Raw genomic sequence first — 13,444 nt, 5'->3', positions numbered from 1 at the left:
CAATAACAAAAATACTTGAAAGTACCACTTAAGTAGTTTGAGTTCATTTTATTTTTACAGGGACAGTGCACATTAATCAACGTTTCAGTAAAAGTGACGGTTTTAGCCAGACGGCTAAAACGTTGTTTTTTTTTTAAGGGGTATCTGTGCTTTACTATTTATATTTTTGACAGCTTTTACTTTTACTTCACTACATTCCTAAATAAAATAATGTACTTTTTACTCCATACATTTTCCCTGACACTCAAAAGTACTCGTTACATGTATTTATTATGGATTCCCATTAGCCAAGGCAGCAGCTACTCTTCCTGGTGTCCAGCAAAATTAAGGCAGTTTATACCATTTTAAAAACATTACAATACATTCACAGATATCTCAAACACACTGTGTGCCCTCAGGATCCTACTCCACCATTACCACATATCTACAATACAAAATCCATGTGTACGCGTGTATATAGGGCATATGTTATTGTGTGTGTTTATATGCATGTGTCTGTGCCTATGTTCACATTGCTTCACAGGTTAGTACACTTCTCTGGGTCTAATGCAAAACATCAACACTTACAGGTTAGTTGATTTCTCTGGGTCTAATGCAAAACATCAACAATCACTGGTTAGTGAACTACAGAACACAACAGTAGTCACAGCCTAGTATCCTTTGGAGTCGACAACAGTAGTAGAACAGATTCAAAAAAACTGGAAAAATATAATCCAACACAAGTGTGAAATGGTTTGAAGAATTGAGAGGTCCAGGCACTCAAGTGGGTTTTAATGTATGTACTACCATCAAGCCATGGTCCTCATACACTGTTTCTCAAAGATCTCATCACAGGCTAGTACACTTCTGAGTTTAGTGCAATTCTGAGTTTAGTACACTACAACAGCAAGATAAGTACACTACAGAGCACCAACAGCAAGATAAGTACACTACAGAGCACCAACAGCAAGATAAGTACACTACAGAGCACCAACAGCAAGATAAGAACACTACAGAGCACCAACCGTAAGACAAGAACACTACAGAGCACCAACCGTAAGACAAGAACACTACAGAGCACCAACCGTAAGACAGGCTAGTAGCATCTTCTTCTCATCTCTCTACTTGGTGCTTGCTCTCTGGTGCCGGTATAGATCTTCTCAGTGTGGCAACGTGAGAGTCTTCTAGGGTTTTATGTTTCCAGAGAGACTTGATGTTGTATGAATGACAGGGTTTCCTTCTGGTACCTGGTTTCTTTAGCGTACAAACAACCTAGTCACCTGGTTTCTTTAGCGTACAAACAACCTAGTCACCTGGTTTCTTTAGCGTACAAACAACCTAGTCACCTGGTTTCTTTAGCGTACAAACAACCTAGTCACCTGGTTTCTTTAGCGTACAAACAACCTAGTCACCTGGTTTCTTTAGCGTACAAACTACCTAGTCACCTGGTTTCTTTATCTTATTACCTACCTAGTCACCTGGTTTCTTTAGCATATTAACTACCTAGTCACCTGGTTTCTTTAGCGTACAAACAACCTAGTCACCTGGTTTCTTTAGAGTATTAACTATCTAGTCACCTGGTTTCTTTAGCGTATTAACTACCTAGTCACCTGGTTTCTTTAGCGTATTAACTACCTAGTCACCTGGTTTCTTTAGAGTATTAACTACCTAGTCACCTGGTTTCTTTAGAGTATTAACTATCTAGTCACCTGCTTTCTTTAGCGTATTAACTACCTAGTCACCTGGTTTCTTTAGCGTACAAACTACCTAGTCACCTGGTTTCTTTATCTTATTACCTACCTAGTCACCTGGTTTCTTTAGCGTATTAACTACCTAGTCACCTGGTTTCTTTAGAGTATTAACTACCTAGTCACCTGGTTTCTTTAGAGTATTAACTACCTAGTCACCTGGTTTCTTTAGAGTATTAACTACCTAGTCACCTGGTGTCTATATCTTATTACCTACCTAGTCACCTGGTTTCTTTAGCGGATTAAATACCTAGTCACCTAGTTTCTTTAGCATATTAACTACCTAGTCACCTGGTTTCTTTAGAGTATTAACTACCTAGTCACCTGGTTTCTTTAGAGTATTAACTACCTAGTCACCTGGTTTCTTTAGAGTATTAACTACCTAGTCACCTGGTTTCTTTAGCGGATTAACTACCAAGTCACCTGGTTTCTTTAGAGTATTAACTACCTAGTCACCTGGTTTCTTTAGCGTATTAACTACCTAGTCACCTGGTTTCTTTAGAGTATTAACTATCAAGTCACCTGGTTTCTTTAGAGTATTAACTATCAAGTCACCTGGTTCCTTTAGCCCATTTCACAGCCACTGTGGATGCATTGATTCATTTAAATGCAGTGAAAATCTATATTTTTGTGTGAAGGTTCTGCTATTTTCTGTTGCGCACAATATTAACTTTGTGGCTTTTCATAAACCCACGCCCCAGGATAATTTATAAACTTCTACTACTGAAAGAGGAAGGCGGTTTTGATCAGCATTAGCAGAGTGGCCTGTAGGAACCGTTGTACCCTTCAACATTAGCAGAGTGGCCTGTAGGAACCGTAGTAACCTTCAACATTAGCAGAGTGGCCTGTAGAAACCGTAGTAACCTTCAACATTAGCAGAGTGGCCTGTAGAAACCGTAGTAACCTTCAACATTAGCAGAGTGGCCTGTAGGAACCGTAGTAACCTTCAACATTAGCAGAGTGGCCTGTAGAAACTGTAGTAACCTTCAACATTAGCAGAGTGGCCTGTAGAAACCGTAGTAACCTTCAACATTAGCAGAGTGGCCTGTAGAAACCGTAGTAACCTTCAACATTAGCAGAGTGGCCTGTAGAAACCGTAGTAACCTTCAACATTAGCAGAGTGGCCTGTAGAAACCGTAGTAACCTTCAACATTAGCAGAGTGGCCTGTAGGAACCGTAGTAACCTTCATGTCTGTGTATAACGCAGGCTTAAACTCAAGATGCTTTTCAGCTACAATAAATCAATGAAAATCTATCTAATTCATCACCACTGTAGGGTGGTCTCTAGGTTCGGAATATTCTAACTGCCACACTAATACAGGCATATTAACCACAAGTGTTTCCATCTCAACCTCGGCCTAACAGAGTGATGCCTTTGTGTGACAGAGAGAGCAGAGAGGGTGGCCCTACAGATGAAGAGATATCCGGTGTACTGTATTCACTCTTCATTATTAAATAGAAGACATTAGCAGTGTCGCATATTCACAGCCACAGGAAGCAAGGCACTTTTATATTGAGTGTCAGGTTCTATGGAGCGCTCACACTTTAGCACATTTTTTTTTCCCCCTTCACAAGTAGGCTTGGTTCAATGTACTGTATAACCATAATAGGTTGCACAATATTTACAATACACTGGTACATTCCAGAACTCTACCACCACACATGGCCTTTCTTCATTTCTGAAGGCATTGAAAACCAGAGCAGAAGTTGTCTGATTATTGAGGAATTGAGAAGTGGCTCTTAAAATAGCCCTTAACACCCAACACCTGGGAATAGACTATATCAGCTATACAAGTTGGTGGTATAACGCTCAGAACTTGTGTTGTGTGGATCAACATAGTAACGTTAAATGCTTTGTAGGAGGCTCAACACTCAAAATGGAGTGCAGATCTCACATGAACCGAGAGATTCCTCCCCTCAAAAGGTCTGTCTCAGCTGGACCAAGAGCTTCCTCCCCTCAAAAGGTCTGTCTCACCTGGACTAAGAGCTTCCTCCCCTCAAAAGGTCTGTCTCAGCTGGACCAAGAGCTTCCTCCCCTCAAAAGGTCTGTCTCACCTGGACTAAGAGCTTCCTCCCCTCAAAAGGTCTGTCTCAGCTGGACCAAGAGCTTCCTCCCCTCAAAAGGTCTGTCTCACCTGGACTAAGAGCTTCCTCCCCTCAAAAGGTCTGTCTCAGCTGGACCAAGAGCTTCCTCCCCTCAAAAGGTCTGTCTCACCTGGACCAAGAGCTTCCTCTCCTCAAAAGGTCTGTCTCAGCTGGACCAAGAGCTTCCTTCCCTCAAAAGGTCTGTCTCACCTGGACTAAGAGCTTCCTCCCCTCAAAAGGTCTGTCTCACCTGGACTAAGAGCTTCCTCCCCTCAAAAGGTCTGTCTCACCTGGACTAAGAGCTTCCTCCCCTCAAAAGGTCTGTCTCACCTGGACTAAGAGCTTCCTCCCCTCAAAAGGTCTGTCTCAGCTGGACCAAGAGCTTCCTCCCCTCAAAAGGTCTGTCTCACCTGGACTAAGAGCTTCCTCCCCTCAAAAGGTCTGTCTCACCTGGACCAAGAGCTTCCTCCCCTCAAAAGGTCTGTCTCACCTGGACTAAGAGCTTCCTCCCCTCAAAAGGTCTGTCTCAGCTGGACCAAGAGCTTCCTCCCCTCAAAAGGTCTGTCTCACCTGGACTAAGAGCTTCCTCCCCTCAAAAGGTCTGTCTCAGCTGGACCAAGAGCTTCCTCCCCTCAAAAGGTCTGTCTCACCTGGACCAAGAGCTTCCTCTCCTCAAAAGGTCTGTCTCAGCTGGACCAAGAGCTTCCTTCCCTCAAAAGGTCTGTCTCACCTGGACTAAGAGCTTCCTCCCCTCAAAAGGTCTGTCTCACCTGGACTAAGAGCTTCCTCCCCTCAAAAGGTCTGTCTCACCTGGACCGAGAGCTTCCTCTCCTCATTTGGTAGGATCCTGTAGGTATACACACAGTTCTGGTACCTGGAAACAGAAGAGATGGGATGGTATCATAAGGATTACAGCAGATATGGAGTCTTGAATGTTTTAAGAAATGTCTTTCTGACATTTCACAGAAGAGTGTGACAGGTGCAGTAATAACAGATAGCATGCACTCCTACACACTTCCGTTGGTCTTTGTGTCCAATGGAAAAATAATACATGACCATTTATGTATTTGTTTACCAGTTATTCAAATGAGAGCCCACAGTGACACAAATATGTGTGGTGTGAGTTGTACAGTGGAGTCTACCCAGCTTTGCAGCATGACAGTGTGTGCAGATACGTTGGGCGCTGCAGGAAGCATGTCTATTTTAAAATAGGTCTTCATTATATAGAATTCCTGCTATATAGTGTTGTGGTGTTTCACTTGTCTTAATGTGTGTTTGTCCTACATAAAAAAAATTAAAAAAGAATCCTCTGTCCCAGCAGGAGGCCTTTTGCCTCTTGACAGGCCGTCATTGTAAATAAGAATTTGTTCTTCATTGACTTGCCTAGTTATATAAAGGTTTAATAAGTGTAAAACAAAAACATGCAAACCACTATCATGAGGCCAAGTCCAGTTCCATACTGCAGGAGAAACTGTATCTGAAGTACTGTACACTTCCGTTCAGAAGTCTCAGAAGTCCTCAACTGGCAGCTTCATTAAATACTACCCACAAAACACCAGTCTCAACGTCAACAGTGAAGAGGCGACTCCGGGATGCTGACCTTCTAGGCAGAGTTGCAAAGAAAAAGCCATATCTTAGACTGGCCAATAAAAAGTAAAGATTAAGATGGGCAAAAGAACACAGACACTGGAACTCTGCCTGGAAGGCCAGCATCCCGGAGTCGCCTCTTACATTTACATTGTAGTCATTTAGCAGACGCTCTTATCCAGAGCGACTTACAGTAGTGAATGCATACATTTCATACATTTTTTTTCTTCTCCGTACTGGTCCCCCGTGGGAATCGAACCCACAACGCTGGCGTTGCAAACACCATGAGCCACACGGGACTACAATGCTCTTCACTGTTGACGTTGAGACTGGGGTTTTGCGGGTACTATTTAATGAAGCTGCCAGTTGAGGGCTTGTGAGGCGTCTGCTTCTCAAACTAGACACTCTAATGTACTTGTCCTCTTGCTCAGTTGTGCACCTTGGCCTCCCACTCTTCTTTCTATTCTGGTTAGAGACAGTTTGCGCTGTTCTGTGAAGGGAGTAGTACACAGCGTTGTAAGAGATCTTCAGTTTTTGGCAATTTCTCGCATGGAATAGCCTTCATTTCTCAGAACAAGAATAGACTGACGAGCTTCAGGAGAAAGGTCTTTGTTTCTGGCCATTTTAAGCCTGTAATCGAACCCACAAATGCTGATGCTCCAGATACTCAACTAGTCTAAAGAAGGCCAGTTTTATTGCTTCTTTAATCAGAACAACAGTTTTCAGCTGTGCTAACATAATTGCAAAATAGCTTTCAAATGATCAATTAGCCTTTTTAAAATGATAAACTTGGATTAGCTAACACATTGGAACACAGGAGTGATGGTTGTGATGGTGATGGTTGCTGATAATGGGCCTCTGTACGCCTATGTAGATATTCCATAAAAAAATCAGCCGTTTCCAGCTACAATAGTCATTTACAACATTAACAATGTCTACACTGTATTTCTAATCAATTTGATGTTATTTTAATGGACAAAGAAAAAGTGCTTTTCTTAAAAAAAAAACAAGGACATTTCTAAGTGACTGTCACAACTTCCGCCGAAGTCGGTCCCTCTCCGTGTTCGGGCGGCGTTCGGCGGTCGACGTCACCGGTCTTTTAGCCACCGCCGGTCCACTTTTCATTTTCCATTTGTTTTGTCTTTGTTTTCTACACACCTGGTTTCTATTCCCCAATTACATGTTCATTATTTAACCCTCTGTTTCCCACATGTTACTATGCGTGTTTATTGATTGTTCATGGCGGTACTTGTCGGCTGGTTATGTTTGCCGGGTTATGTATTTACTCCCGTTATTTTCGAGTGGCCGGTTTTTCTCCGCACTTTGAGTATTGTCTGTATACTGGTGCTGTCATGGAATTAAATACCTTGTACACTCATTTCTGCTCTCCTGCGCCTGATTCACTGCACCAGTTAACCACCGCCTGACAGTGACCCCAAACTTTTGAACGGTTGTGTAGGTATTTTACACTCCAGATTGAAATCCCAATAACAACAGCGTTTAGCGTTGATCCTTGTTTTGTCTGATTTAAAGTTTTGATCAGCTCTTCTTACTGAAAGGGACACAACTTCCTTCCTTCCTCAATTTGAACATTCCAACATCATTGTAGCTCAGTATATGTTTAACTGCCAATTCTTTCCTGAAACAGACTAGTCAGTATTCAGCATGGCATAGTTTACTCTCCCTACTCACGGCTACTTTCAACTGTTACTTGCATGCAAAGAGATATAAGGGATGAACTCTCAACAGATGACCTTCTGTCCTCAATTAGATCTTAATGTTCAACTGTCAGTTCTATCCTTGTCTGTTTTTCTTTGCAACAGAAAACATACTGCAGTTAGTAATCAGTTAGCATAGTTAACTCTCCCTACTCAAAGCTACTTTTAACTGTTACTTGCATAGAAAGAGATCTAAGAGATGAACTCTCAAAACATCTTCCTTCCTTCCTCAATTTGATCTTTCCAACATCATTTTAGACTGTTAAACTGTCCATTTTATCCATATATATATATATATATATATATATATATATATACATATATATATATATATATATATCTATCTATCTCTTATGGTATGTTTTACTTACAGAACACAGAGGGCATAGGCACCCTGTATGGACTCACTGTCCCGGAGGAGGAAGCTTCCATCCCTGGCTGCTTTGGAGAGCAGATCCTCAGCCTCGGACCGGGTGATATTACCATGGTGCCATGGCTGGAACGACTTAGACATCCTAGTCTTCTACTGAAAACACTCTGCATACAGAGTTCTGCATCGACTCTCACACTAGACAAGGACTTATCAGGATTCAACAACTGTTGCTAGTAACCGTACTCTTCATGTTTCTTGTTGTGTGTATGTCCTCTTCTCCTCCGTTCTCTCTCTCTCTCTCTCTCTCTCTCTCTTCCTGTAAGTGGGGTGAAAGCTGTAAAAAGGAAGCTGCTACAAACACGGCTGTGAACTTCCTCATTTGAGAAGTCAGAGAGCGTGAGGAGGACCAGAGAGAGAGAGAGAGAGAGAGAGAGAGAGAGGAGGGCCAGAGAGAGAGAGAGAGAGAGGAGGGCCAGAGAGAGAGAGAGAGAGGAGGGCCAAAGAGAGAGAGAGAGGAGGGCCAGAGAGAGAGAGAGAGAGAGAGAGAGGAGGGCCAGAGAGAGAGAGAGAGAGAGAGAGAGGAGGGCCAGAGAGAGAGAGGAGGGCCAGAGAGAGAGAGAGAGAGGAGGGCCAGAGAGAGAGAGAGAGGAGGGCCAGAGAGAGAGAGAGAGGAGGGCCAGAGAGAGAGAGAGAGAGGAGGGCCAGAGAGAGAGAGAGAGGAGGGCCAGAGAGAGAGAGAGAGGAGGGCCAGAGAGAGAGAGAGAGGAGGGCCAAAGAGAGAGAGAGAGGAGGGCCAGAGAGAGAGAGAGAGGAGGGCCAAAGAGAGAGAGAGAGGAGGGCCAGAGAGAGAGAGAGAGAGAGAGAGAGAGAGAGGGCCAGAGAGAGAGGAGGAGCCAGAGAGAGAGGAGAAGAAGGAGGAACCAGGAGAGGAGAGAGAAGAGAGGTCCAAGAGAGAGAGAGAGGAGGAGGGCCGAGAGAGGAGAGAGGGAGGGCCGAGAGAGAGAGAGAGAGAGGGAGGGCCAGAGAGAGAGAGAGAGGAGAGAGAGGGAGGGCCAGAGAGAGAGAGAGAAGAGAGAGAGAGGAGGGCCAGAGAGAGAGAGAGAGAGAGAGAGAGGGAGTAGGGGAGGGGGGCCAAGAGAGAGAGGAGAGAGAGAGAGAGGAGGGCCAGAGAGAGAGAGAGAGAGGAGGGCCAGAGAGAGAGAGAGAGGAGGGCCAGAGAGAGAGAGAGCGAAAGGATGACCAGAGAGAGAGAGGAAGGCCAAAGAGCGAGAGAGAGCGAGAGGAGGACCAGAAAGAGAGAGAGAGCGAGAGGAGGACCAGAAAGAGAGAGAGAGCGAGAGGAGGTACAGAAAGAGAGAGAGAGAGAGAGAGCGAGCGAGAGAGGAGGTCCAGAGTCAGAGAAATCAGCTCAATGTCATTGATGAATCCATAGACTTTAACCACTTCTGGGAAAATTGGAAAACACTAAACAAACAACACAAAGAGTGATCTATCCAAAATGGAGATGCATGGATAAACCACTTCTCCGATCTTTTTGGCCCTATAGCAAAGAACAAAGAGCAAAAATATATACATGATCAAATACAAATATTAGAATCAACTATTAAAGACTACCAGAACCCACTGGATTCTCAAATTACATTGAATGAACTACAGGACAAAATACAAACCCTCCAACCCAAAAAGGCCTGTGGTGAAGATGGAATCCTAAATGAAATGATAAAATATACAGACCACAAATTCCAATTGGCTTAAACTTTTTAACATCATTCTTAGCTCTGGCATCTTCCCCAATATTTGGAACCAAGGACTGAACACCCCAATCCACAAAGTGGAGACAAATTTGACTCCAATAACTACCGTGGGATATGCATCTGCATTATCATTAACAGCAGACTCGTACATTTCCTCAGTGAAAACAATGTACTGAGCAAATGTCATATGTTACCGTATGACAGACCAAGTATTCACCCTGCACACCCTAATTGACAAAGAAACAAACCAAAACAAAAGTAAAGTATTCTCATGCTTTGTTGATTTCCCAAAAACTTTTGACTGAATTTGACATGAGGGTCTGCTATACAAATTGATGGAAAGTAGTGTTAGGGGAAAAACATACAACATTATAAAATCCATGTACACAAACAACAAGCGTGCGGTTAAAATTGGCAAAAAACACACATTTCTTTCCACAGGGGCGTGGGGTGAGACAGAGATGCAGCTTAAGCCCCACCCTCTTCAACATATATATCAATGAATTACCCTACTAGAATCTGAAGACAAATGTCTACTGTTTGCTTGTCAGGCGGTGGGTGTAGCTGGTGCATGAAGTCAGGCGCAGGAAAGCAGAGATGAGTGAACAACGCACTTTACTTGAGAAATAGCACACAGTAAACAATGTGCGAACAATAACGGTTGCCACAAAACACGGGTGAAAACAGCACCCGGAAAAAAACTGCCGGAAACGTACCGACCTGAACAATAAACAATCACACACAAAGACATGGGGGAAACAGAGGGTTAAATACATGACCAGTAATTGGGAAATGAAAACCAGGTGTGTGGGAAACAAAGACAAAACCATTGGAAAATGAAAAGTGGATCGGCGATGGCTAGAAGACCGGCGACGTCAACCGCCGAGCGCCGTCCGAACAAGGAGAGGAACTGACTTCGGCGGAAGTCGTGACATTGCTGATGATCTGGTTCTTCTGTCCACAACCAAGGAGGGCCTACAGCAGCACCTATATCTTCTGCACAGATTCTGTCAGACCTGGGCCCTGACAGCAAATCTCAGTAAGACAAAAATAATGGTGTTCCAAAAAAGGTCCAGTCGCCAGGACCACAAATACAAATTCCATCTAGACACCGTTGCCGTAGAGCACATAAAAAACTATACATACCTCGGCCTGAACATCAGCGCCACAGGTAACTTCCACAAAGCTGTGAACAATCTTAGAGACAAGGCAAAAAGGGCCTTCTATGCCATCAAAAGAACATTTGCCATACCAATTAGGATCTTTCTAAAAAATACTAGAATCAGTTTTAGAATCCATTGCCCTTTATGGTTGTGAGGTCTGGGGTCCGCTCACCAACCAATAATTAAAAAAATGGGACAAACACCAAATTGAGACTGCATGCAGAATTCTGCAAAAATATCCTCCGTGTACAACGTAAAACACTAATTATTATCATTTTTTTTACCTTTATTTAACTTGGTAGGTCAGTTAAGAACACATTCTTATTTACAATGACGGCCTAGGAACAGTGGGTTAACTGCCTTGTTCAGGGGCAGAACGACAGATTTTTACCTTGTCAGCTCGGGGATTCGGTCTAGCAAAATAATGCATGCAGAGCAGAATTAGGCCGATACCCGCTAATTATCAAAATCCAGAAATGAGCCGTTAAATGCTACAACCACCTAAAAGGAAGCGAATCCCAAACCTTCCATAACAAAGCCATCACCTACAGAGAGATGAACCTGGAGAAGAGTCCCCTAAGCAAGCTGGTCCTGGGGCTCTGTTCACAAACACAAACAGACCCCACAGAGCCATCACCTACAGAGAGATGAACCTGGAGAAGAGTCCCCTAAGCAAGCTGGTCCTGGGGCTCTGTTCACAAACACAAACAGACCCCACAGAGCCACAGGACAGCAACACAATTAGACCCAACCAAATCATGAGAAAACAAAAAGATTATTACTTGACACATTGGAAAGAATTAACATAAAAACAGAGCAAACTAGAATGCTATTTGGCCCAAAACAGAAAGTACACAGCGGCAGAATACCTGACCACTGTGACTGACCCAAACTTAAGGAAAGCTTTGACTATGTACAAACTCAGTGATCATAGCCTTGCTATTGAGAAAGGCCGCCGTAGGCAGACCTGACTCTCAAGAGAAGACAGGCTATGTGCAACACTGCCCACAAAAGGAGGTGGAAACTGAGCTGCACTTCCTAACCTCCTGCCAAATGTATGACCATATTAGAGACACATATTTCCCTCAGATTACACAGAACCACAAAGAACTCGAATCTACTGGTTACCAGGCCTAAACTTAGTTTGCTGAGAAGGAATACAGTTTCTTATGCTTAATTAAGCTATTCATTACACACACACACGCACATTAACACACTCACGCATGCACGTGCACGCACACACACACACACAAAATGTGGTTTTCAAAATGTGGTTGTTGCATCAACAGTTTTTCTCCTTGTTATGTCAGTCACTGGCAGTCACTCAATTATCCTTGTTATGTCAGTCACTGGCAGTCACTCAATTATCCTTGTTATGTCAGTCACTGGCAGTCACTCAATTATCCTTGTTATGTCAGTCACTGGCAGTCACTCAATTATCCTTGTTATGTCAGTCACTGGCAGTCACTCAATTATCCTTGTTATGTTAGTCACTGGCAGTCACTCAATTATCCTTGTTATGTCAGTCACTGGCAGTCACTCAATTATCCTTGTTATGTCAGTCACTGGCAGTCACTCAATTATCCTTGTTATGTCAGTCACTGGCAGTCACTCAATTATCCTTGTTATGTTAGTCACTGGCAGTCACTCAATTATCCTTGTTATGTCAGTCACTGGCAGTCACTCAATTATCCTTGTTATGTCAGTCACTGGCAGTCACTCAATTATCCTTGTTATGTCAGTCACTGGCAGTCACTCAATTATCCTTGTTATGTCAGTCACTGGCAGCCGTTCAGTTAGCCCATGTCAGCTAAAAAAAAATGTTATTGGTAAATTAGCCTAGTTAGTGTAGTTAGCCTAGCCAGCTGTCTACACCTTGAGGTAATCATAGCCGACTACTAACCAAGCCCAGGGGCCCTTGATTTTGCTATTCACTCTCACTCAGATATCATATTAACATGGCATAAGTCATGGCAAAATGTGTAGAACTGCGGGAAATTTGTTTAAAAAAACAGCAAAAATGTGTAGAATTGCAGAAAACCTTTCAGACAGTTTTTTATTGCTATCCTACCCATCAAGAGGCGACAGGTTGTTAGGCGTGTGTATCGGAGGCGAAGTCAGGTGCAGGAGAGCAGAGTGTAGTGAACAGGCGCTCTTTTTATTCCGGTCAAAATGACAGCACAAAAATAACATAAAATGTTCCCAAAACCCGGAACATAGACAAAAAGTAATGTGCGTAACAATATCCACAATATCAAAATACACGTAACACAAACAATCCTACACTAAGACATGAGGGGAAACAATAAATACATGCAGTGCGATTAGGGAATGTAAACCAGGTGTGCAGGGAACAAGACAAAACAAATGGATACATGAAACATGGAGCGGCGATGGCTAGAAAGCCGGTGACGTCGACCGCCGAACGTCGCCCGAACAAGGAGAGGAGCCGACTTCGGCGGAAGTCGTGACACAGGTAGCCTGGTGGTTATGCATATGAAGAAGCTGATTAAACGTCATGATCATTACACAGGTGAACCTTGTGCTGGGCAGCAAGGTAGCCTAGTGGTTAGAGCATTGGGCCAGTAACCAAAATGTTGCTAGATTGACTCCCCGAGCTGACAAAGTAAAAATCTGTCGTTCTGCCCCTGAACAAGGCAGTTAACCCACTGTTCCTAGGCCGTCTTTGTAAATAAGAATTTTTCTTAACTGACTTGCCTAGTTAAATAAAAATAAAGAAGGGGACGACTGAACATTTTTACCTGCGAGGTGGGTTAAACATTTAAGGGGCCCCCTACCTCAGGGGTAAAACATTTTATAGCTCCCCACCTCATGGGTAAAACATTTTAGGGGCCCCCCACATCAAAATATTTATACCCTTGAGATGGAGGGCCCCAAAAAAAGCTACATCTGGCCCTGTACACACTGGAGATCCCCCCTACATCTCTCTATCGCTCTCTTTCTCAATCGCTCTCGCTTACCCTCTCTTTCGTGCTCTGACTTTCTCTCTCTCTTTTTTTCCCCTCCCTCTTTCTCT

The 13,444-nt window shown here is 43.4% G+C and overlaps 1 protein-coding gene across 2 annotated transcripts in view; it reads right to left on the bottom strand.

Annotated features, from left to right (window-relative positions):
* Window positions 1-7,831, bottom strand: part of LOC115158897 (phosphatidylinositol 3,4,5-trisphosphate 5-phosphatase 1) — a 40,068-nt gene extending 32,237 nt beyond the window's left edge. Inside the window, exons 1-2 of one of the 2 annotated variants that reach the window (XM_029708318.1) lie at window positions 7,489-7,831; window positions 4,623-4,686 (exon numbers count right to left, since the gene is read on the bottom strand). In XM_029708318.1, coding sequence (XP_029564178.1) covers window positions 4,623-4,686; window positions 7,489-7,631 — 207 coding nt within the window. In that variant the 5' untranslated portion in view covers window positions 7,632-7,831. The remainder of the gene's footprint in view (window positions 1-4,622; window positions 4,687-7,488) is intronic. The other variant, XM_029708317.1, reaches the window with a different exon arrangement.
* Between the last annotated feature and the right edge of the window lie 5,613 nt (window positions 7,832-13,444).

Source organism: Salmo trutta, chromosome 22 (genome assembly GCF_901001165.1).
Source record: "Salmo trutta chromosome 22, fSalTru1.1, whole genome shotgun sequence".
Lineage (NCBI taxonomy): Eukaryota > Metazoa > Chordata > Actinopteri > Salmoniformes > Salmonidae > Salmo > Salmo trutta.
Note: the sequence above shows the minus strand (reverse complement) of the source record. Positions and strands in the feature narration are given on the sequence as shown.